The sequence below is a fragment of the Anabas testudineus genome, chromosome 17, assembly GCF_900324465.2.
Source record: "Anabas testudineus chromosome 17, fAnaTes1.2, whole genome shotgun sequence".
NCBI classification, from domain to species: domain Eukaryota; kingdom Metazoa; phylum Chordata; class Actinopteri; order Anabantiformes; family Anabantidae; genus Anabas; species Anabas testudineus.
The window spans coordinates 19,828,610-19,854,095 of NC_046626.1; the positions used below are offsets into that span (position 1 = coordinate 19,828,610).

Below are 25,486 nucleotides of genomic sequence, written 5' to 3' on the forward strand. Positions count from 1 at the left end.
GTTTCACGGTGGTAGTTTGACTTGTGGCCGTTTTAAATGGGATTTTATTGTAGTTGCAGCATTGTCTATAGAATTATAGAATTCAAATATCACCATGGTTTATGTTTTGAGCTACTAACATTCAGGCTGCTAACGGCATCTGTCACAGCTCTTTGTTTGATTCTGGTTTTGGTTTTTTCTCTCACTCCCCTTGTTCACACTCCTCCTCAGCTTTCACCGCTCACACCCTAACCATGTCCAGCTGGAGACACTTTACCAATCAAGGTCCACAGTGGAAGTTCTCCTCTCCCACGTCGTCCTGTTCCTCTGTTGCTTCAGCGTGTTTGGACTTCACTCTTCCTGCCTGTTACCACCTCTGCTGTAGTTGGACTGTGTTCTCGCCTCGCCCCTGTTGTAAGTTGGTTCAAGGACTGAGTTTTGATCTAATGGTTGCTTCATGTTTGTTAGTGCTTCAGTTTCATGAGTCTGTCCTGTTTCTGCCACTTCTTAGTTCCTGTGTTTCTCCATGTCAGGTTGCCTCTGCTCTTGTTCGGTCCCTCTTTCATGCTCCGTTCTGTTTGGTTCCTGTTCTAGTCTCACTTAGTTTGGTCTCATCAGACCTCTTCTCTTGCTCTTTGTCTCTGGTGCCTTGATTTAGTCTTTTCCCTCATTGTGGAGTGATTTTCTTTGATTCCCTTTGTTCTTTGTGTCTTGTTTCAATCTATCTTCTGAAAGTCGTGACAGGTGTCATGATGTTTTATACAGAATCGTCTTGACTGTTGACAAAACTTAAATCCTTCAGATATAATGAGAACTGTTCTCAGATTTTATGGGGAAACTTTTGGTAAACTTGGATTATATTAGATTTAATTTGATCCTCATTTTAAACTGGTCACTTGGTGATTAGTTTGATAACTATGATTCTCCATTAAACTATAAAGTAAATATGGACAGAGAATTAAGTAGCATCTTTATGTCAACTTGAGTGATTTATGACCCTCATGTCATGATTTATGACCCTCTGATCATATGACATATTTTATGACCCCGACCCCCCCCCCCCCCCCCCCCCCCAGGTCACGGGTTAATCTCGTGACCCCCCTCGTGCCACACATGCATCCCCTTGTACCTTGTGCACCCCCCTGCCGTCCCAGCCGACATGGTGGCGCCCTCGTGCCCTCACATGCACCCCCCTGCTGCCCCCAGCCGCCATGGTGGCGCTCCTCAGAATAGGATCTCGTGACCCCCCTCGCGCATACACGTGCACCCCCCGCAGACCCGGCGTCAAGGTGGCGAGCCTCGTGATCCCCCCTCCCCAGGTCACGGGATAATCTCGTGACCCCCCTCGTGGCCCCACATGCACCCCCCGCCGCTACACCTCAGCCGTGCTGGCGCCCCTCGTGCATACACGTGAACCCCCCTCGTGCCCCCCCATTGGCCCTTCCGCCATGTTGGTCCCCCCCCTCGTGTACACATGTGGGTCCTGCAACCTGTGGTAGCCGTAGGGTATAACCAGCCCCGCCCTAGCGTGTTGTCTACCAATCAGAACCGCTAACGTCCGCCCCTAGCGCGACGCTGGCCAATCAGAGCCGACCCCGCCCTCACCTGGAAAAAAGAGGTGTATGTAAGTAGCCGCAGAAAACACCAGAGAGGACAGCAGCGCCACTTTAGACCGGTTCGGGGAGGATCGCCATTTTAATTCAACGGTGACTCTTGGAGAGAAAAGCAAAAAAACAGGGTAAGTTCTTTTACTTGATGTTAAACTCAGAGAATGTTATTATTATTATTTTATTTAAATGATGAGATGGTGGTGTAGTTTTTAACGTTAAGATCTGTATTCTTTCTCAAGAAAAAAAAAAACATGACTTGGGAAGAAAGCAGTCAATCATGGCCGACGGGGTCTCCCCTAGCGTCAGACGCCGGTATCGCGATAGCTGATCCGGTTCCGTCAACAGTGACGTCATCACCTCCTGCCTCACCCAGATGCGACTGTGAGACCTGTAAGGAGGACTCACCCCTGACTGTGATCCAGCCCAGTGTACTCTTTTACCAGGGGGGTTGGCCACAGGAGTGGACCGTCTGTAGCTGTGATGACTGTGGCCAGTACATGGCCATACTTGACGCGACGCAGGTTCCTGCTTCTCCGGCGGCGCCTGAACCAGCAGAGCAAGTCACTCAGCACGTCGAGGTCTCGGCGGATGAGGTGTGTGCCATTGACCAGCCGGATGGAGTGTTGTCGTGTTTATTGCTGGATACTGTAAAGGCTGTGATCGCGAGGTTGCTGCAGGTAGCTCTTTACGACCACCAGAAAGTAGTCTGCTACGGTTGTCAGATAGACCACCCCAGTCAGACTGAACACGACTGTGTTTGGGAAGTTCCCAGTCATTTTCTTATGGACCCATTTTGATGCGGTGAAAAATAGACTCTGGAGCGGAAAACTAATACCCGCAGTTCTTCGTTATTTGGAAGCCCATGACCAGCGACTGCCGGAAACCAAAATACACGCTGTGATTGAGACTTTTCTGTACAAGTTTAAACAAACCCCTGATATAGCCAAGGCGATTGAAGAGGTAGAAGAGAGGTTAGTGGGGTTCGACTCAGACAAGCTAGCTAAAATTGAAGAAGCTGTATCATTGTGGAAAAGCTGAAAATGGGTAACTGTGTCAGAAAATTATTTGTGGCTACCGGCGAGTGGCTAGTAGTCGGCGAAATGACCAAGTTGATTGATAAAACTATTGAAAAATGTGTTGGAAATGTTTCTGTATATAAAAGTAACAGTTATGTGTGTGACAGTGAAATTGTTATGTTTGAAAAAGTCATGTCAACGGTGCGAGAGAACTCTAAAAACCAGCCGTGGAATAGCATAGTTGAATCAGTTGGTCAAAATTCAGGAACGACACTATCTAAAGTCATCGATGTATTTCCTGACAGTGAATTGTGTTTGGGCCTTCTGTTTACAATGTACACACTGTTTGTTGATGCAGCGACTCGTCTTTTGAAAAACGGTCAAACTATTCATGTGATGGGTGAGCTGAAAAAACTACATTCCTGTATCTTATGTAAAAACGGATGTGACATACTTGTTCAAGCTTTAAAACTGATCAAACAACATAATGATGATAAGTGAACCACTAAGAATGTTATGTGATGTATCAAATAAATAAAACTTTGTTTGCTTCCACCGGTACATGTGTGTTTTTTCTTTTTGTTGTTTATAAATTATAAACGATAAAAGTTTGACTTTAGTCTTAGTTTGTAAAATTCAAACAGCCTGTAAAGATGTCCTGTAAACTTAAAGGAATAATGAGAAAAATTTATTATGATCCTTCACACCCAGCGAGTTTCGGTGGAGTGAGACGTCTACAACAAGCAGTAGAAGAAGAAACTGGTAAAAAAGTAAACAGCAGTGTAATCAGGGAATTTCTGATGTCTGAGGATGCATACACTTTACACAAGCCAGCCAGGATAAAGTTTCCACGAAACAGGGTATTTGTATCAAGACCCTTGATTCAATTTCAAGCTGACCTTTGTGACATGCAGGCGGTATCAACATATAATGATAGTTATAACTATCTGCTCACGGTTATCGATGTATTTTCTAAAAAAGCATATGTACGACCTTTAAAGAAAAAAACAGCAGGGGATGTATCCAGAGCTTTTGCATCCATTTTGAAAGACAGCGGTGTTCCTCGTTTTCTGCAGACAGACAAGGGGCGTGAATTTCACAATAAAACGTTTTAAACACTCATGGAAAAACACAATATCAAGCTATTTAGCACCGCCAGCGAAATGAAGGCGTGCGTGGTAGAAAGATTCAACAGAACTCTGAAAACAAAACTATATAGGTATTTTACAGCTGAAAACACTCTGAGGTATGTCGACGTGATTGATGATCTGGTTTCAAGCTACAACAATGCTTATCATAGCAGTATAAAAATGACGCCTATGCAAGTGACACCTGAGAACACATTACAAGTATTTCAAAATCTTTACGGCTCAATACCATTATGTTATAAAAACAAATTTAAAATGAATTTTCATAAGGGGGATGTTGTAAGAATATCACGACAACGAGGTGTATTTGAGAAGAAATACACAAAAAGTTTTATGGATGAATTATTTATTGTAGATGAATGCATCCCCCGCATTCCACCAGTCTACAAGTTAAAGGATTATAAGGGGGAGCCGATTGAGGGGAGTTTTTATGAGGCTGAGATGCAAAAAGTTATTGTATCAGGAGATAAAGTCTTTCATATAGAGAAAATATTGGGTGAGCGTAAAATGAGAGGTGTAAAACAGTATCTGGTCAAATGGAAAAACTGGCCTGAAAAATATAACTCGTACATCCGAGCCAGCGATGTTGTGGATATATAAGATTGTATTACTGACCTCAGCACCCTCACTCTCGCCGCTACCATGGCTGAAGGCTTTTACATCACACTTCCGTCCAACGCCAGCTGTGACATTTTTAAAGACAATACTAGTTCAAATTTCAGAGTGGACCTGGCTCATCATATCGACCTGGATGGACAATGGGAAGTAGCTGTGACGGATATCTCATACCCCCATAGTTGGTACACAGTGATGAAGGAACAGGCATTTTTCCACTGCGTCGACTTGTGGCAAAACGGTGCACCAGCTGTTGGTGAAAACGCACCGACGCCACACTATGAATATTTAAATCTACGTACTGTACCATTTGAAGATGGCGTCTATGAAGACAGAAACACAATCCTACAGGAGTTAAACGCTCGTTTTAAATTACAGGGTACTGAGATTCGACTGTCATATAATGAGATCAAAAGACGATTTAAATGGGTGGGGAGTGGACGTTATGCTGTATCTTTCACCCCCCCGGTCTCTTACCTGCTCGGTTTAAAAGATGGTGATTGGTTACAGGTGGGGCCGGGTCCGATCCTCTCTCCCTATACTGATGACATCAAAGGTGGATTATATCATTTGTATTTATACAGCGACATTGTACAACATCAGGTGGTGGGGGACGCCTATGCCCCGCTACTTCATACGGTTAAAATAGAGGGGAAGTATGGCGAGATCATCAGTCAGTCATTTAATCAGCCAAAGTACTTACCTCTGGCAAAGAAGCATATTGAAAACATTCATACAGAAATTAAAACGGATCAGAATATTCCGGTAAACTTCAAATACGGTAAGACCATAGTCACGCTACATTTTAGACAGGTTAAAACAACATGGTCGCAGTAAATTATCAGCGAGACCCCCAGCGCTTTGTCAGTTATTATGAAAACCAGGTTGGAGGGTTGGCTGGATTTCATGGAGCGCCTGTGATGTATGGACGTGGAATTGGATCCATCTTTTCAAAATTGTTCCGTTTTGTTGTACCGTTTTTAAAGAAAGGTGTTTCAGTTGTTAAACCTCATCTGAGAACTGCAGCTAAAAACATCGCAAGTGACGTGTTGAGTAAGGCTGTACACCGACTGACCAGTAATAATGAGGATGACCGCCAGGAGGGGTCAGGGCTCATGATTCTATCTAGGCAAGCTAGAAAGCGACCCCCTGGTGAGCGTGTGAGGCGGGGGGGTAAAAAGGAGAGAGGCTCTCAAAAAGTAAAGTCAGTCCAGATCAGCAAGTCAAAACGAAGGAAGTCTACAAGGAGCAGCAGCGATATATTTTGAGAAAATAATATGGCTCTTTTACATGAGAAATCATCTGAGTGTGCCATGTCAGAATTGGATTTGTTCTCCTGTCCAATGTCTCAACTCAGCATCGAAGATAAGCAATACACCGAAATTAGACCAATATCTGCCATCACCGACCATGGACCTCTGGAGTTTTTTGTACCCGGCGATGGAGAAAAGTATCTGGATTTAAACGACACCTTGTTATTTTTACGGTTAAAAATAACAAATGCAGATGGAACAGACATTGCTCCGGGTGCGGCTGTTTCTGTTATTAACTATCCACTAAACACCATTTTCTCTCAGTGCGACGTCACCCTCGGAGACCGGCTTATTTCACAATCCAGTGCGACACATCCATACAGAGCAATAATTGAAACATTGTTAAATTTTTCTGACGACACCCTGAAGTCACAATTTACAGCAGGCATGTTTTACAAGGACACAGCCGGATCAATGGATTCCTTCGTCACTAATAACGGGCCGAATAGAGGTCTAGTAAAACGAGCCACATTCAGTGAAGAGTCAAAAGAGTTCCATGTCCTGGGCCCCCTACATGCGGATATATTCTTCTGTGAGCGACTCCTTTTGAACTCTGTGGATTTGAGAGTCAAACTTACTAGAGCAAATTATGCTTTTTGTCTAATGCATGCGGCTAATGCAGAATACCGGTTGAAAATACTGGGTGCTTCCCTTTTTGTGAAGAAAGTGACAGTTTCACCATCTGTGAGGCTCGGCCATTCAGCTGCATTAATGAAAGGGAATGCTTTATACCCGCTCTCGCGCATTAATGTGAAAACATATTCTATACCTGAGAATTCAAGATTATGTAATCAGGAGAACCTATTTCTTGGGAATATGCCTAAGTTTGTCATAATGGCCATGATTAATCACGAAGCATTTACAGGCCGATCAACCCTATCCCCATTCAACTTTTTGCATAATGATATTGAATATCTGGCCCTGTGTCAGAACGGATGCCAGCTAAGGCATTTCAACCTAATTTCGGTGACAATCAGGCTGTCAGAGAGTTCTACTCCCTGTACACAGCGACAGGCAAACATCTAAAAGATTTACCTCTCTGCATAGATAGGGATGATTTTCTACAGGGTTATGCATTATTCGTCTTTAATCTGACTGCGGATGAGGACACTGAGGCTCTAGCACCAGTAACCACAGGTACCTTGAGACTGGAAATGCGGTTCAGAAACCCGCTCCCTCAGACAACAACACTCGCCGTTTATGCTTGCTATAACTCAATCCTTGAAATCAATTCAAAAAGAGATATCCTGGTCGATTATTACTGAGCAACTCATAATGAACAATCATCAGATTGAAAACATTTTACATCATATACTGGGGGATGTTTTCTGCGGTGTTTTTGGCCTCTGACGAGTTACACCTGCAGCAAAACAAACTGGAAAGACCCGCCTACTTTGTAGTAAACACTGACCCACGTGACCAGCCGGGCGAGCACTGGTTGGCCCTCACTCTGGACCAAAATGGCGACGCAACGTTCTTTGATTCGTTCGGCTTCCCACCGGACTTTATTTATTACCCTCAGTCCATTCTGCAGTTTCTGGAAGGACAGGACGGGACAAAGAGGATTAAATATCACAACATGACGTTACAGAGTCCATTATCTGTTGCTTGCGGACAGCACTGCATATACTACCTGTGTCATCGGGCCTGCGGTTTGTCGTATCAAAATGTTCTCTCTCTTTATAACGATGACTGTGATCTAAATGATTCTATTGTTTGTGAATTTGTGGAAAAATATGAGCATAGCTCACTATAATCATATGGCGTGTTCAATGGAAATGTTTCTACATTGTCATAACTTGTAATGTATAACAAATAAAGACGTCGAGTAAATCATAATTACTTTAAAAAAAAGCCTTTATTATTATTATCATTATTATTATGAAACAAGAACAATCACAATGCATACATAAATATGAAACAAAAAAAAACAATTTCATTGTATACATAAATATGAAACAAAAACAATCACAATGCATACATAATTCTGAAACAAAAAAAAAAAAAAAAAAAAACAATTACTGTGTATACATAATCATCATCACATAGTGAGCCAACGCGGTGACAGAGTGATGTTTTTCTTTTTCTTAGTCTTATGTTTTGATGTAAAAGCACGTGTAACAGGTGCTTCATAGGGAGCCGGGGGTGTTTCAGACCAATCGGTGTGTGAATCATAACTTCTCATTTGCAGGGGTGTAGAGTATGGCTGAGATGATCCACGGTTGTCTTTGATTTGTTGAATTTCCATACGTGCACGGTTATTAGGAATCGTGGACAGAGGTATGTTCAGGCTGGATAAAGTGTGCATGAAATCAGGCCACCCCAGAGGTTGACGCTTTGAATGATGTGTAACAGCTAAATGTTTTATTAGATCCATTATATGTGATCCACGAATAGTTTTTTCATTGTATACAAATTCTCCGTCAGTGTTCCAACGGGCTAAACCATCAGATTCTGATATTTTCTGCAAAATGTATTGAGCCTTCTTCTGAAAACGAGGATTAATATTCATAAGAACCTCTTTGACAACAGCGTCTTCAGCGTCTTTACGCACCTGTGTTTCTTCTTTTCGGGCCTCATCCTCCTTCGGCACACTGAGAACAATTTCCCGGCTCTCACCCTGTTTCAGTCTCTGGATATTCAAATATCGCTGCAGCAACGTGTTGTATTTTTTTATTTTCTCATCAGGCATCAGACCCTTTTCTTCCAGGATCTCACGCATCTTTTCATCTAATTCATTTTCAACTAGCTCTCGGATGTTTTCAGGTTGGTTAACTCTATCATTTAGACGTTTTAGCTGTTCAGGGGATACCAGGTACATTTTCCGTGACGCCATTTCTTACAACAACTATCTGGAAACAGCGCCTGATATCAGCTGACCTAGGAATGGCAGAGCGACGCTGAGTAAAGGGAGCAGAAAACCACCTGTTTGAAGAGTTTTTCTTTTCCTGGATAAACTCGTCCTTCTGTTAGCAATCAGTCTAAGATGATTCTTGCCCCGGCTGAGTTTTTTATAATGTGTTTCTGAGACAGGTATCTGACCTTTTAGCAAGTTTAAAGCTAATTCACACAAAGCCTGAATAAGGTCTGAGGAGCAGTTTGAGAGTATAGCTTTACGCAGGCGAGGCGTGCTGTTCAATAACGCTGAGAGCAGAGGCATGTTTCTTTTCATGCGAGCAGACATTATTATTATTTACTTTCGCCTAGGCAGATAGACACATGGGAGCTCAGAGGGTAGCAGGCCGGCTCTCAGTCTAAAGTCGTCTGGGCAGGCAGGCGTGAGGTCGACCAATAAATAAGTGTGTGGATTTTTTGTGGCGTCTTCATAACTTTCCAAAAGTATGGTTTCTGTCTAGGAAATATTTGCTGAGCTAAAATAGACATTTGAAGCTTGTCACGTGGGTTTTTGAACAGGACAATATGAGTACAATTCAAGTTGAGAGTACGACTATATTTACCCTTATGAAATATGTTTTGGGTGAGAAACATCACTGACATATTTTTATGATGTCTATACTGTGTAAAAATTTTCACTACTTCAGGATTATCATTCGCTTCACAGATTACATCATCTAAAATAACCAAATGTTTTTCACCAGGAGAGAAAAGTTTATCATCATCAAAAGAAGCAGGCAAGCCTTCCACAAACTTGATTTTTTTACACAATTTTTGCAATTCACAATACAAAGGTTGAAAACAAGTGTAAATCCATACAATATTATCAGGTACAACATCCATTACATAATTACAATTCTCCAATACATTTTTAACAAAAACAGTTTTACCTGATCCACTCGGACCTACAATCAAACAAGAAAATGGAGTCTTAAGTCTAAAATCTGAATCTGTTTCATCCATAGTCGTTTGTCTTTTTTTTAAATAGCCAAATGGAACACTCTTTCCACCAGGCAGCAGCCTACGTTTATCAAAAACCACTCTAAATTTTTTTTCAATCGAGGAGTTTTTCAATTGGAATGTGCTCTTGTCACGCAGAATCTTGTGTTGTGGTGCTTTGAGGAAGCGTTCCTCTGTCGAATCGGCGATGTACCCTTCAACCAAATCCTTAACACTGTCAAAATTAATTGACTCACAACATTCATAAGTCTGTGTGATCCCTTTCACGCGTAGTGACACTTTACCCTGTCTGGTCTGATAGCCATAACTCTTAGGACCTGCCGCCACGTACTCTTTTATGGAATCACCCGAGAGTTCATCTGTAAGATCGCCGAGTAGATTGCCTAGAGGGAGAGGAGCCTGATTTGGATTTGACACGTAAATCAAACTATCAGTGTCATAATACAGAACCCTGTCCTGGAGTTGATCGAGGTGTTCATAGAGCCTCAGGCGTGCATAACCGGTTGTGAAAGCTGCAATGAAAATGTTGTCTGTTTTATTTGGGGGCGCCACATATTTGTCACCATAACATTTTTGGACGAGAGCCACCTTGTCGTTGACAAAAGTAAAGTATTTTATCCGACATCCCCCATCGAACATGCATTTGAGGAAATCCTCAGGGTTATTCACCAGCTCAGTCTGCGTCATGTTGTTCTTCTGCGCAAATTTCCCCCACAAGCTGTTGAGACAAAGTTTTGCAACTTGTCTTTTAGCAGGATTGAGGGAGATTTTAGCTGGATCGAGCCTTATACCCTGTTTTTCAGCATACTGTTCAATGTATCTTTCTCTACTAGCCTCATCTACAGCTTCAGCTGGATACCCGCTGGCTTCTTGTTTCCCTTTCAGGAAACCCATGATATAGTCTGTAAAGAGAGACTCACTTTGCTCAGGGAAATTCCATACCTCTTTTATTTCAACCCGGTAACCCTTCTCCACAGCTTTAATGATCTCAGGTGAAATCCACACCCTGCTCAAGGCTCGCTCGTCCTCGCTATGCATACAAGCACCGCTCTGATAATTCACCTCAGCGCATGTGCGGCAGAGAGTGAAAACGAGTTTACCGTGGGAAGTATGGTATGGCAAGACCGGAAAGAACAGACTTCTGGGTGGGTACACCTTAGCCTGGATGAGGCCGAAATAATGCTCCGGGGTCTGAAAGTCACGGTTGATAATTTCAGGATGGCCGACTGGATAGGGGAACCTACAAAGAACATCGGGATACAGTGATGTAAAGTCCACGTAATAACAGCTCTCATCATCAGCGGCGCTATAACGCAAACGCACAGGACACGTCCGGCCACCGTACAAGGCATCACGTGGGATCAGGGGTTGCGGAGCGTGGTAATCTCTGAGGAAGTTACACACACTCGGATCGTTTTTCTTCAGGCTAACCCACTGATGCTCCCACATAGTCACCAAGCGTACACCATAGTCACGCTCCAACAACCTGAGTCGCTCCTCGGTTTGAATGTATGCGCATTCAAAACTCTGACCAGTCAATGGATTTTTGTCTGCGGGGTTGAAACACTTCACACAGCCATGGTAAAAACATCCAAGAAACTCAAAAACTGTCTCAACACCATCAATCACAGCATAGCCGTCAACAAAGAAATTTCCAAATTTTCTCTCCCCTCTGTTGAGCGCATGCCTAATGAACACGTTTTGTTCACGCATGGTGTATTCCAGCCACTGGATGGCGGCATCGGAATACCGCTTACACTGCTTTCGATAGTTCAAGGGGCACGGAATAGCCAGTGTATCTGGCCGGAGATGGTTTTTCCTGAATACCGTCATACACGCAGAAGCTATTGTAGCAGAACTAAACGGATCCACAGTGGTCTCGTTCATGTAATTTTCACGAAACAGCTGACATGCCTCCCTGAGGATCTCTGTGTCATTCCTGCAATAGAGTTGCGCCTCTTTCTGAAAATCAAATGTGCCACTACAGACCGTTTTGTACCAGCTCAGAAACTCATCCCTCTTTTTCGGAGTCATCTGATCCACCCCGTAAAAATCCACAGCTGGATATGGCCCCACATAATTCAGATTTGCCTCTGAGCTAAAACGATGAGGAAAATGACCTTTCACCTTATCCTCAAACCCTAGACATTTGGGCAGCTGAGACAGTGGAAATGGTAGGAAGGATGCTGAATCTATAAATCTCTGGTTATAGTGTTTTTCACAAAATAACACTAGCTTGGCACCTTGCATCACTACATCAGGGTCAACACCTAACTCCACCATAGCTCTGATAATAATGTATCCATCAAAACCACGAGAATTATGTGCCACAAAAACGCTTCTCTTGAACTGCGGTTTCCTGAAGTGCAACACAAACTCTTTTGAACACTCTTTGCCTTCAAACGTCCACTCAACACCCTCCTCACTTATTGCACACACAAAAAACGGTATGTGAATACCATTAGCTGTCGGGAATGTTTCAAAATCATAGTAAATAATATCTACTTCATACTCTTGATTATCAACATCTGCATCTGCACCATCATCAACACCACCAGGACCTCCGGCATGTTTTTTCTTTGTTTTAGACTTGTTTTTCTTTTTACTGGTTTTGGTCTTTTTCTTTTTAAATCCGATGGGCTGAATGAAACACTTGTGTGTTTCGGGTGTCTCCTTTTCTAGATCATAAACCTTGCGGCAAATATGACAATGGACCCTGCCACAGACATGCTTATCCTCAGCTTCTTTTATCGACCTATAATAGAACGTTTTGCATTCAGGACAGTATTTTCGTAAATCACATTGACTAGCAAATTTACCAGCTCTAGGTCTCCATCTTTGCTCTTTGTGTTTACCCATACAGTAGACCGATTGACACGTGCGTTTACAATCCTGACATACGATGAGCTGTTTTGGATGTGTGCTACATGCTTCATCAAGGCACACACCACAATGATTCAAACACACGTGATACTCTTCCGAGCTACATCCTGTATGACAAAATGTACAAAAGTACCTAACTCCATGAAAAGCCCTGACATCTTTTATTCCATAATAATGACCTTGGAATAAGAACAAAAACAGAGTTTTTGCATTTCTAGGGGTCGGGGTTTCAAATTTCATCATAGATCCGCTACCATGGTTTCTGTAAAATACAACAATTTTACTCCCCACAACTGTTTCAAATTTAACAATGTCCGTGAAGGAGACAGGGGTCTGCTCTGATAGACCGGTTTGCTCCTGAATAATTTTACCAAAGGCCTCTGCATCAGCATCGGTGCAACCAGGGTGCAAAAGATGGGCGAGATTAATAGCAAAACACAGCTGATTGTCTTTGTTGTTTACAATATACAGAGATTTACGTTTTTTATGCAGTATCTCACAGTTTAGGGTTTTGTCCGCACGTCTTTTAACACCCCCCCTTTCGTTATGAACAACCTGCGCAACAAGCTCTAAACTACTGTCACTCATAACTGATTGGTTAGACTGAGCCACGTGATCAAGCACATCCTGAAAGAGACTCAAGTCAATTCCATCAGGCGTCGATACGATGGCGGCGGCGCTGTTCCGCATCAAATCACCACGTAGCTCCAACTGTATTACATCATCATCACCCCTAGCATGCATCTGTATTTCCTCAACCAACTGATGAACAACATCCATAATGTGAACATACAAGGCCGCGAAATCACCTATACGACCACTACAAAATTAGGCGTATGTTTAAAGGACGTCTAATTTCTATGTTATTAAACTGAGGGCGGGCAAGAAAGGTACCATCAGCACTGTTATTTTGCATTCGGTGATCAGGGGCGACATCTTCAGGGTTTTGGATTTCACTACACGATGTTGAAGGCCGATTACAGCCACTTGGTGAAGGGGGATTACAGCTGTTTGTTGAAACAATCGCTCCGCCTGTTTGCAGAGGAGTTTGTAAGACACCAGACGATGTAGCCGCTGTTGCGCTTTGTTGTTGTTGTTGAGACAGTATATTTTCAGCAGCGTTACTATGGTCATATGCAACGTATTGATTCTGATTGGCAATATTTAGTATACGGTTTATTGCTTCGTCATGATCAAATGGAGGTACCGTGGGTGCAACATCTGCAACATCCGGCTGAGACGCGATATTTGCCAACTGATTAGTTAAATTTAGAATCCGGTTAAAATTATCATAATAATCAAATGTACAAGGACTGAAGGGTCTAGGCTGTGTTACGGGCGCTACCGGCTCAGGTTCAACCCTATCACCCTGCAACTGAACGCTAAGAGCTCTTATCTCATCTATCAAAGCCTGATATTCACTCTGCTCAGAAGGAGAAGCTAGCGCCGGTTGAGAGCTATCTGAAGCTAGTTGTTCTAATAGACTGTCTAATTGACTAAGATTGACCCGGTTGCATGTGAGGGCACGAGGGCGCCACCATGTCGGCTGGGACGGCAGGGGGGTGCACAAGGTACAAGGGGATGCATGTGTGGGCACGAGGGGGGTCACGAGATTAACCCGTGACCTGGGGGGGGGGGGTCACGAGGTGTGAGGGGGATGCATCAGTGTACATGAGCTAAGGGGGGTCACGAGATTAACCCATGACAGGGGGGGGGGGGGGGGGGGGTCATAAAATATGTCATATGATCAGAGGGTCATAAATCACTCAAGTTGACATAAAGATGCTACTTAATTCTCTATGGACATGAACTCACTGAATGGGACTAATTGAATGAACTAGAAAGATTGAAGTTGCCAAACTGCAGGTTAATGTAATAAAGTACATTTGTTTAGAAAGATGGAGAAAGTCTTATCACCTGTCTTCATGTCAGGATCTGGTTCAAAGCTCATGGAGACATTTTGAGCCTAATATGAGAATAAAACTGAGACAGTTTTTCTCCTGAAATTCCACACAGCACACAAAGTTCACGTTAAGAGCACAGGAACATTTGTCAGTGTCTCTTTTCAACTTTCTTCTCTATTATATGTTGTCACAGAGAAATTAGCGGAGTTCTCTGTCATTTGTTTTGTGACTCCACTAAATTTGTGACTTCAGTCACTGAAACTGAGACCAGAGTCCTACAAATGGACACGAGATCAAGAACTGAACAGATTCTGTCATAAAACAACAGACTTTGTGTCAGACTCCATATTTTAATCAAGATTAAACCTCACACTGAGGTTTTTACACAGTTTCAGTGTTTAGCTCTGTTACCTCACAGACAAACACCCCTGGGTTATAATGTTTTAATCCAGATGTTATTAAAACTTTGACTCAGTTTCTCAAAGGTTAAATTAAATCTGTCTTTACTTTTTCTACATTAACAATGTTTCAGAGAACTTTATTATAATTCATCATATGAATAACAAAATGAACTTAAAATATATATTAAAGCATCAAGAATAACCCAGAATTACATTATATTCATTTTGTTTAATATATTTTATTATATAATTAGTACTTTTGTAACCTCTTTGTTCACAGTCTGGTTTCTCTGTCCCTGTTTTTATTTTCATATAACAGATTTAGTTTAACTGTTTACAGACCCCTCCACAGAAAGTTAAATCTAATGATGCTGAACCCTGGTTCTAATTTCCCATTTTTAATGTAGGTTAACAAACCTTAATTATCTGTTTTCAAGACTGTTTCTGTCTTATACCAATGACGTTTTGGCAAAATACAGACAAATACATTGAAATTAGTTGATTTTAAATATTTTGATATTCTGCACATGTCAAATTATTTTCCATATTATAACAGAGATTAAACATCAAAACACAATTGCACCATCATTCTGTACTTAGTGATCAACATGTTTGTGGTGTTGTGGTTTAAATAGCAGCAGGTGAAGTTCACACACCAAGGAGAAAAAACTGTATGAGAGACCAGGATATTTCCACGATCAGCCTGGTTCTTCATTCTTCAAAGTTCCTCATTTTATCATCTTGTTGGTTAAAAGCTGCTAACAGTTTATTTATCTTGCAGCTCCAGAAATGCTGATCTCAGTCTTATGAATATAGGTCCACTGAGGAGCTTGAAGTTTGCAGTAAAACACCATCAGTGTTGTTTATGATGGTTTCACTCAAAAACTTGTAAGAACTTAAAAATTCAGCTTTGTTCCAGTTAATTCTTTACTTTAATTCCTGTCTGTGTATTTTATGGGAAGTACTTTTTGTCATTTTGAGAGAACCTCTAAACTTAGAAATGAAGAATTTACACCTTAAAATCTGAGCTGCTCATCTGGAATGAATCAAACCCTGATTAACCCCTTTTCTTCCTGCTCTCTCTCATGTCGTCCATAGGAATATTAAACAGGTTATGATTTTCTGATTAAGTAAAAACTGTTAAATCAAATATACATTAATTGAGCTTTATTGGAAAAACACATTTTAGGATTTTGTTGCAATCATAGACAACTCATGTTTGATTCAAACGATGACACATAATGTTTGAGTTTCGTCAAATTACAGTATTTAGCATCATTTAATTTGTAAAGTGATGGAAATTAAAAACTGGAAGATTATACTTGAAGGAACAATATGTAGCACTGACACCAAGTGTTTCAAAGCGGTACTGCAGAACAAATTCAAAGTATTTTACAGAGCTGAAGCTGAAAATTTGGTGTAAATAGCTTCTGACAAGCTTTTTTCTTTCAGCTACAGTAATGTTAATGTGAAACTTATTAATTATGACGCACTAAAAACATTCAAGGAGAAAAACAGCTGTCAGTTTAGTTTGGTTTGGTTGGTTCTGTCAGTACAGTTGGTCAGTGAATCCACACTGGTCTATATTTGTATCTTGACCCTCCTGGAATGAAATGAGCAGCTGACATGTTATTTTAGGTTTGGAGATCAGGCACAAACACATGTTGTTGAGATCAGAGCTCAAACTAGTTTCACTTCTAACAAAGTGAAACTCAGACAGTTGTTGACACTGAGACGTGAAATGGCGCAGAAAGGAGTTCAGCTGGACAGAGAAACCTTCTCTTGTTCCATCTGTCTGGATCTATTGAAGGATCCTGTGACTATTCCCTGTGGACACAGTTACTGTATGAACTGTATTAACAGTTTCTGGGATGAAGAGGATGGTAAGAAACTCTACAGCTGCCCTCAGTGTAGACAGACCTTCACACCGAGACCTGTGCTGGTTAAAAACACCATGTTAGCAGTTTTAGTGGAGGAGCTGAAGAAGACTGGACTCCAAGCTGCTCCTGCTGATCACTGCTATGCTGGACCTGAAGATGTGGCCTGTGATGTCTGCACTGGGAGAAAACTGAAAGCTCTCAAGTCCTGTCTTCAATGTCTGGTTTCATACTGTGAGAAACACCTTCAGCCTCATTATGATGTAGCTCAGTTAAAGAAACACAAACTGGTGGAGCCCTCCAAGAAGCTCCAGGAGAACATCTGCTCTCGTCACGATGAGGTGATGAAGATGTTCTGTCGTACTGATCAGCAGTGTATCTGTTATCTCTGCTCTGTGGATCAACATAAAGGTCACGACACAGTCTCAGCTGCAGCAGAAAGGACTGAGAGGCAGAGAGAGCTGGAGGGGAGTCGACAAAAACTCCAGCAGAGAATCCAGGACAGAGAGAAAGAGGTGAAGCTGCTTCAACAGGAGGTGGAGGCTATCAATCACTCTGCTGGTAAAACAGTGGAGCACAGTGAGAAGATCTTCACTCAGCTGATTGGTCTCATTGACAAAAGAAGGTCTGATGTGAAGCAGCAGATCAGATCCCAGCAGGAAACTGAAGTGAGTCGAGTCAAAGAGCTTCAGGAGAAGCTGGAGCAGGAGATCACTGAGCTGAAGAGGAAAGACGCTGAGCTGGAGCAGCTCTCACACACAGAGGATCACACCCAGTTTCTACACAACTACCCCTCAGTGTCAGCACTCAGTCAATCTACACACTCATCCAGCATCAATATCCGTCCTCGGAGATACTTTGAGGATGTGACAGCAGCTGTGTCAGAGCTCAGAGACAAACTACAGGACATTCTGAGGGAGACATGGACAAATATCTCACAGACAGAGACTGAAGTGGATGTTTTACTGTCAAATCCAGAACCAAAGACCAGAGCTGGATTCTTAAGATACTCGCAAGAAATCACACTGGATCCACACACAGCAAACAGATATCTGTTATTATCTGAGGGAAACAGAAAAGTTACAGTAATGAGTGAACAACAGTCTTATTCTAGTCACACAGACAGATTCACTGGAGTTTGTTGGCAGGTCCTGAGTAGAGAGAGTCTGACTGGACGTTGTTACTGGGAGGTGAAGTGGAGCGGGAGAGGAGGATTTTATGTAGCAGTCGCATACAAGAATATCAGCAGAACAGGGAACTGGAAGGAAATTGGATTTGGAAACAATGATAAATCTTGGGCTTTAAAATATTACAACAACAGTTACGTATTTAAGTACAACCGTATCGAAACCCCAGTCTCAGTTCTTCTGTCCTCCAGAATAGGAGTTTACCTGGATCACAGAGCAGGTGTTCTGTCCTTCTACAGCGTCTCTGAAACCATGACTCTCCTCCACAGAGTCCAGACCACATTCACTCAGCCTCTCTATGCTGGACTTCGGCTTCCTTTTGATGGGGACACTGCAGAGTTCAGTAAACTGAAATAGACAGAAGTAATGTATTTAATGTTTAATCTTATTCCTTCCTCATGTTTTTGTGACATAACTTCACAGAAATCAGTCAAATCAAACAAGAATTGTCAGAACGTCTTTATTATCTCATCATTTCTTGATTCTTGTTGAATTCATTGAGTTGAGCTGTTTCCTGTGTTTAGTCATGAAGGATATCACTGCTCATGACAACTTTTCTTTCCTCAAACTGACATTACTCCACATGACAATAACTTCTCTCTGCTCATAACGTTTGTTGAATATTTCTTTGAATGGATTTGTCTGCTGATGTTTTTCTTCCACTGCATATGTACAGAAATCACAACAGATTTCTTAGAAATCCAACCTAGAAATTGATGGTTCTTTATCAAAGGGATGTTGTTCTGAACATTGTGTAAATTGAAATGGAGTAAATTTGACAGATGTAATAAAACAGTAAATACTGTGATGACAAGAAGTAAAGATGCTGTTTATCTTTTGTTCCCATAACTGAGAGTCTTCATTAAACCAACTCTATGAATGAAGTCGATCTTTACATGAAACCTGAAATACATGTTAACATTAAATGTAGACAATGAATCAAACTACCAGCTTTAATGAACAGCGTCAGTAAAATACATTGTGTAGATGAATTAGTGACGTTGTACTTCAGAAACAGTTTAGTAACAAGAGTATTAATTGAGTTTATTAGTTTTTCTACATTCCTGCAGCATTTGAAGGCAGCAGGACATGTGTTGATAAATCTACAGCCAGATGTTCCACAGAGCAGTGTCATTACGTTCAACCATATCCTCATATTTAGTTGTGTCAGACGTGGGATAGGCAGCGATTCTAGGATCAGACCTTTATGGAGGCTCAGTCCCTAATGAGAACAACACATGCAGACAGTGCTCTGCTAAAGTGCTCAACACACCTGCTGAAATCACTCATTTTACTGGGAACAATTACTACATTCACATTTTTCTGTCCAGGATATTTTCATTTACAACAATCATCAGTTCCCACGTCCCAGAGTCCTCAATTACTACAGACCAGTGGCTCTGACCTCACCTATCATGAAGGCTTTTGAGAGGCTGATCCTGGAGTCTCTCCAATCTCTGGTTAAACCCTCACTCGACCCCCACCAATTTACTTATCAACCCCATCTTGGAGTAGATGATGGACGTCTTCACCAACCACTGTCTCCAGTACATCCACCTGCAGAACTGTGTGTCTGACACTGTGGTCTGTAGCACAGGTGCTCCACAGGGGACAGTTCTGTCTCCATTCCTCTTCACCCTGTACACCTCAGACTTCAGGTACAACTCAGAGTCCTGTCATCTTCAGAAGTTCTCTGATGACTCTGCAGTTGTAGGATGTATGGTGGAGACATCACAGGGTACCAGACGGTGGTGGACAGTTTCGTGGGCTGGATTATGGTGCTGGCACTGATGATGGACTTTAGGAAATCTGGGAGTCCCGTCACTCCTCTCTCTATACAGGGGGAGGAGGTGGAGGTCATATCCAAGTATAAATACCTGGGAGTGTGTCTGGACAGCAAACTGGACTGGACTAAGAACTCATCAACTCAGGATTCTGTGCAAACTCTTCTCAATCCTGGACAATCCCTCCCACCCACTACACAGTGTGCTGCTGGACAGAGGAGCACATTCAGCCAAAGACTGACCAACATTAAGTCCTTCACAGAGAACCACAGGAGATCCTTTCTACCTGTGACCATCAATCTTTACAATTCCCCCCCCCCCCTCTGTAAGGGGTGTGGGAACTGACAATTTATTGTCATATATCTGTTGTCATTCCACACTGGACTAGAATTGGCAGCAATGACTTCATGAATTCCTTTACAAATAAAATCATAACTATTAGAGAAAAAATTGATCCCTGCATACGTCATGGATGGTCTCATTTGTACGACAGCTCTAGATTAATCTGTAAGACCACACTCATACTCAGACTGCTTCCTCCCCGTAGATCATTCTGAATTAATTTCAGTAATTGATTAATCTAAATCATCAACATGTCTCTTAGACCCCATCCCGACTAGACTTCTCAAAGATGTCTTACCTTTGATCAGCACGTCCATATTAGATCAGATCAATCTATCTTTACAAATAGGCTACGTACCACAGGCTTTTAAGGTTGCTGTAGTCAAACCCCTACTCAAAAAGCCTACTCTGGACTCAGGGGTTTTAGTGAATTATAGACCAATATCCAATCTGCCCTTTATCTCTAAAATTCTTTCCACTAATTTTAGAGATAAAGGGCAGATACACTGAGCTCCTCTCCTCTCTCCTTTGCATGTCATTAACTTTGTGTCTTCTCTTTCCCATAGTTATGCATCCTCCTCTCTGTCTCCCGCTCTCTCTGTACTTTTCTGCAGGTATTCTTGGCCTGTTTCTGTATGATTTTTTGTATAATTATTCTCTGTAAGGTGTTAAACCTTAAACACTGTAAAGTGCCTTGAGATGACTTCTGTTGTGAATTGGCGCTATACAAATAAAATTGAATTAAATTGAATTCTCTGTATCGATGTTATTCTGTGTTTGTGTTGGTGTGGATCCTTTCTGGTTGTGGTTCCTTTTCTTTCTGTCTGAGTTAAAAGCAACTGCAACAAGGCAAAACAATTTCCCTCTGGGATTAATAAAGGTTTTTGAATCTTGAATTCTCTCCAGTTTTTAGCAGGGTTTGTTTTCTGTTTGTGTCTCTGCTGTATTTCTGATGAATTTAGTTTTAATCAAAGCTTCAACATGTGTCAGCTGATTTTCCTGGTTTACACTAACATGAGAATGTAACCACAGTAGTTTTTTGCAGGGCTGGATCGTCTTCTTCAACACTGCATCATAGGACCGTTTAGTATTTTTCTGCCTAGTAGTTTTTCTTTTGTGCTTTTTTTTGTCGTCACTCTTACTGTGAATATTTTAGTTATTTCATTTAATGTTTCTAACTCTGTGGACACTTTCTGTTCTGTAAATATGACTTTCTTAAAATGTAATCTTCAGAATGAGGTCACTATGTTGGTTCAGACAGTACTGGGTTGTAAAGTTTAAATACAGAGTCGATTCAAACCTTGTGACTAATTTTATCAAAAGTAAAATGAATTCACATTTTTTCTATTTAGTTTTAAGTATTTATTTTTTTGTTAGTCATAACTCAAAAAGTCTGAGAAACTTTAAACTGTAGCATCAAATTTCACATCCCCTACTTTTCTATTTTATAGATTTATATTTTATAGTCACAGCCACTATGATAAAACTAACAGTAAATTAATTGTGTAAATAAAAAGTGTTTACATTTAATTTATCTTTGTCCAGTCTCTACTCCCTCTTCTCACATAATCTTGTTTTCTTCCAGTGTATCTACATTTTTACAACAACCCTTCATTTAAATGAACTTGTCTCAATTGTCATTCTTCAGATTTTCCATGTGTGGATTTTTGCCCCAGTCAGCAGACTCCTGTGCTCCGTATACACAGAGAAGCTGCTGTCTCATGACCTTGACTGACTGGACAGGATAGAAAAAACTGATGGAAACACTCAATGTTGACATTCTTACTACTGTTCAGTGACTTTATGAACAGTCACAACCAAACTTGTATCACAGTATCAAAGTAGTGAAAAATGTGAATAACATTAATAACTGTTGTGAGCTGAGTGTAAAATATATTTCAGCTGCAAAACACATCAAATTTTTACTGCACGGCGTGAAAGACAGTGAACACATCCTGTCTCTTGTAAAAGGTTCCTGTTTTCACAGCAATAAATTCTAAAAAACTTCCCCATGTCTCCTGCTTTCAAACACAAAAAGCTCCACCTCAACATGATGCTGTGTTCCATCCACCCCACAGATCTGTGAGTATATGGATGCGTGCAAATAACATGGTGTCCAATGCCAAAGCTAGTACATCTGATTCACTGCAGAAAAAAATCTAGAGCAGAGATCAGTTTGAATTCAGAGCACAGAGCTTGTTTCCGTTCAAAGAAAGTGAAACTGTTTGACATTGACTATAAGAGGGTGAAATGGCGCAGAAAGGAGTTCAGCTGGACCAAAGAAAATTCTGCTGTTCCATCTGTCTGGATCTACTGAAGGATCCTGTGACTATTCCCTGTGGACACAGTTACTGTATGAACTGTATTAACAGTTTCTGGGATGAAGAGGATGGTAAGAAACTCTACAGCTGCCCTCAGTGTAGACAGACCTTCACACCGAGACCTGTGCTGGTTAAAAACACCATGTTAGCAGTTTTAGTGGAGGAGCTGAAGAAGACTGGACTCCAAGCTGCTCCTGCTGATCACTGCTATGCTGGACCTGAAGATGTGGCCTGTGATGTCTGCACTGGGAGAAAACTGAAAGCTGTCAAGTCCTGTCGTCAATGTCTGGTTTCATACTGCGAGAAACACCTTCAGCCTCATTATGATGTAGCTCAGTTAAAGAAACACAAACTGGTGGAGCCCTCCAAGAAGCTCCAGGAGAACATCTGCTCTCGTCACGATGAGGTGATGAAGATGTTCTGTCGTACTGATCAGCAGTGTATCTGTTATCGCTGCTCTGTGGATCAACATAAAGGTCACGACACAGTCTCAGCTGCAGCAGAAAGGACTGAGAGGCAGAGAGAGCTGGAGGGGAGTCGACAAAAACTCCAGCAGAGAATCCAGGACAGAGAGAAAGAGGTGAAGCTGCTTCAACAGGAGGTGGAGGCTATCAATCACTCTGCTGGTAAAACAGTGGAGCACAGTGAGAAGATCTTCATTCAGCTGATTGGTCTCATTGACAAAAGAAGGTCTGATGTGAAGCAGCAGATCAGATCCCAGCAGGAAACAGAAGTGAGTCGAGTCAAAGAGCTTCAGGAGAAGCTGGAGCAGGAGATCACTGAGCTGAAGAGGAAAGACGCTGAGCTGGAGCAGCTCTCACACACAGAGGATCACAACCAGTTTCTACACAACTACCCCTCAGTGTCAGCACTCAGTCAATCTACACACTCATCCAGCATCAATATCCGTCCTCTGAGCGACTTTGAGGATGTGACAGCAGCTGTGTCAGAGCTCAGAGACAAACTACAGGACATCCTGAGGGAGACATGGACAAATATCTCACAGACAGTGACTGAAGTGGATGTTTTACTGTCAAATCCAGAACCAAAGACCAGAGCTGGATTCTTAAAATACTCACAAGAAATCACACTGGATCCAAACACAGCAAACAGATATCTGTTATTATCTGAGGGAAACAGAAAAGTTACATTAATGAAGAAACATCAGTCTTATTCTGATCACCGAGACAGGTTCACTAATTGTTGGGAGGTCCTGAGTAGAGAGAGTCTGACTGGACGTTGTTACTGGGAGGTGGAGTGGAGCGGGACAGGAGTTGATGTAGCAGTCGCATACAAGAATATCAGCAGAACAGGGAACTGGAAGGAATGTAGATTTGGATTCAATGATAAATCTTGGTCATTAAGATGTTACAAAAGCAGATACAGATTTATTTACAACAATATCAGAACTCCAGTCTCAGGTCCTCCGTCCTCCAGAATAGGAGTTTACCTGGATCACAGAGCAGGTGTTCTGTCCTTCTACAGCGTCTCTGAAACCATGACTCTCCTCCACAGAGTCCAGACCACATTCACTCAGCCTCTCTATGCTGGACTTTGGCTTCTTTATTATCATGGAGACACTGCAGAGTTCAGTAAACTGAAATAGACAGAAGTAATGTATTTAATGTTTAATCTTATTTCTTCCTCATGTTTTTGTGACATTACTTCACAGAAATCAGTCAAATCAAACAAGAATTGTCAGAACGTCTTTATTATCTCATCATTTCTTGATTCTTGTTGAATTCATTGAGTTGGAGCTGTTTCCTGTGTTTAGTCATGAAGGATATCACTGCTCATGACAACTTTTCTTTCCTCAAACTGACATTACTCCACATGACAATAACTTCTCTCTGCTCATAACGTTTGTTGAATATTTCTTTGAATGGATTTGTCTGCTGATGTTTTTCTTCCACTGCATATGTACAGAAATCACAACATATTTCTTAGAATTCAAAGCTAGAAATTGATGGTTCTTTATCAAAGGGATGTTGTTCTGAACATTGTGTAAATTGAAATGGAGTATATTTGACAGATCTAATAAAACAGTAAATACTGTGATGACAAGAAGTAAAGATGCTGTTTATCTTTTGTTCCCATAACTGAGAGTATTCATTAAACCAACTCTATGAATGAAGTCAATCTTTACATGAAACCTGAAATACATGTTAACATTAAATGTAGACAATGAATCAAACTACCAGCTTTAATGAACAGTGTCAGTAAAATACATTGTGTAGATGAATTAGTGACGTTGTACTTCAGGAACAGTTTAGTAACAAGAGTATTAATTGAGTTTATTAGTTTTTCTACATTCCTGCAGCATTTGAAGGCAGCAGGACATGTGTTGATAAATCTACAGCCAGATGTTCCACAGAGCAGTGTCATTACGTTCAACCATATCCTCATATTTAGTTGTGTCAGACGTGGGATAGGCAGCGATTCTAGGATCAGACCTTTATGGAGGCTCAGCCCCTAATGAGAACAACACATGCAGACAGTGCTCTGCTAAAGTGCTCAACACACCTGCTGAAATCACTCATTTTACTGGGAACAATTACTACATTCACATTTTTCTGTCCAGGATATTTTCATTTACAACAATCATCAGTTCCCACGTCCCAGAGTCCTCAATCACTACAGACCAGCGGCTCTGACCTCACATATTTCGAAGGCTTTTCAAAGGCTGATCCTGGAGTCCCTCCCATCTCTGGTTAAACCCTTACTCGACCCCCTCCAGTTTGCTCATCAACCCCATCTTGGAGTAGCTGATGGACGACCTCATCAACCACTGTCTCCAGTACGTCCACCTTCACAACTGTGTGTCTGACACTGTGGTCTGTAGCACAGGTTGTCCACAGGGGAAGAGAGAACCACAGGAGATCCTTTCTACCTGTGACAATCAATCTATATAATTCTTCCCCCCTCTGTAAGGGGAGTGGGAACTGACAAATGTCTTATATCTGTTGTCATTCCACACTAGACTATAATTATTGACCTATTTTCATCCATCTCACATATTCTGTATATATACTAGGTTCTCTTTCCTAACGTTACTCCAGCACAAGTTGACTATCTTGTTGATAATACTGCAGCCTCACTTCAAACAATACTTGATACTGTTGCTCCTCCAAAAAAGAAGCTAGTGAGTCAGAGGAAGTTAGCTCCATGGTACAACTCACAAATACGTAGCTTAAAGCAGAAATCACGTAAGCTGGAAAGGAGGTGGTGTTCCACCAATTGAGATGAATATT

General features: G+C 41.7%; 1 protein-coding gene across 1 annotated transcript; it reads left to right on the forward strand.

The window, feature by feature from the left end:
• The first annotated feature begins 16,408 nt into the window (after nucleotides 1–16,408).
• On the forward strand, nucleotides 16,409–23,954 carry LOC113171900. Its single transcript, XM_026374639.2, has 3 exons — nucleotides 16,409–18,144; nucleotides 19,497–19,725; nucleotides 22,156–23,954. Exons 1-3 carry the CDS (start codon nucleotides 16,466–16,468, stop codon nucleotides 23,839–23,841), a joined length of 3,594 nt encoding a protein of 1,197 aa, XP_026230424.1. The 5' UTR covers nucleotides 16,409–16,465; the 3' UTR covers nucleotides 23,842–23,954.
• The last annotated feature ends 1,532 nt before the right edge of the window (nucleotides 23,955–25,486 follow it).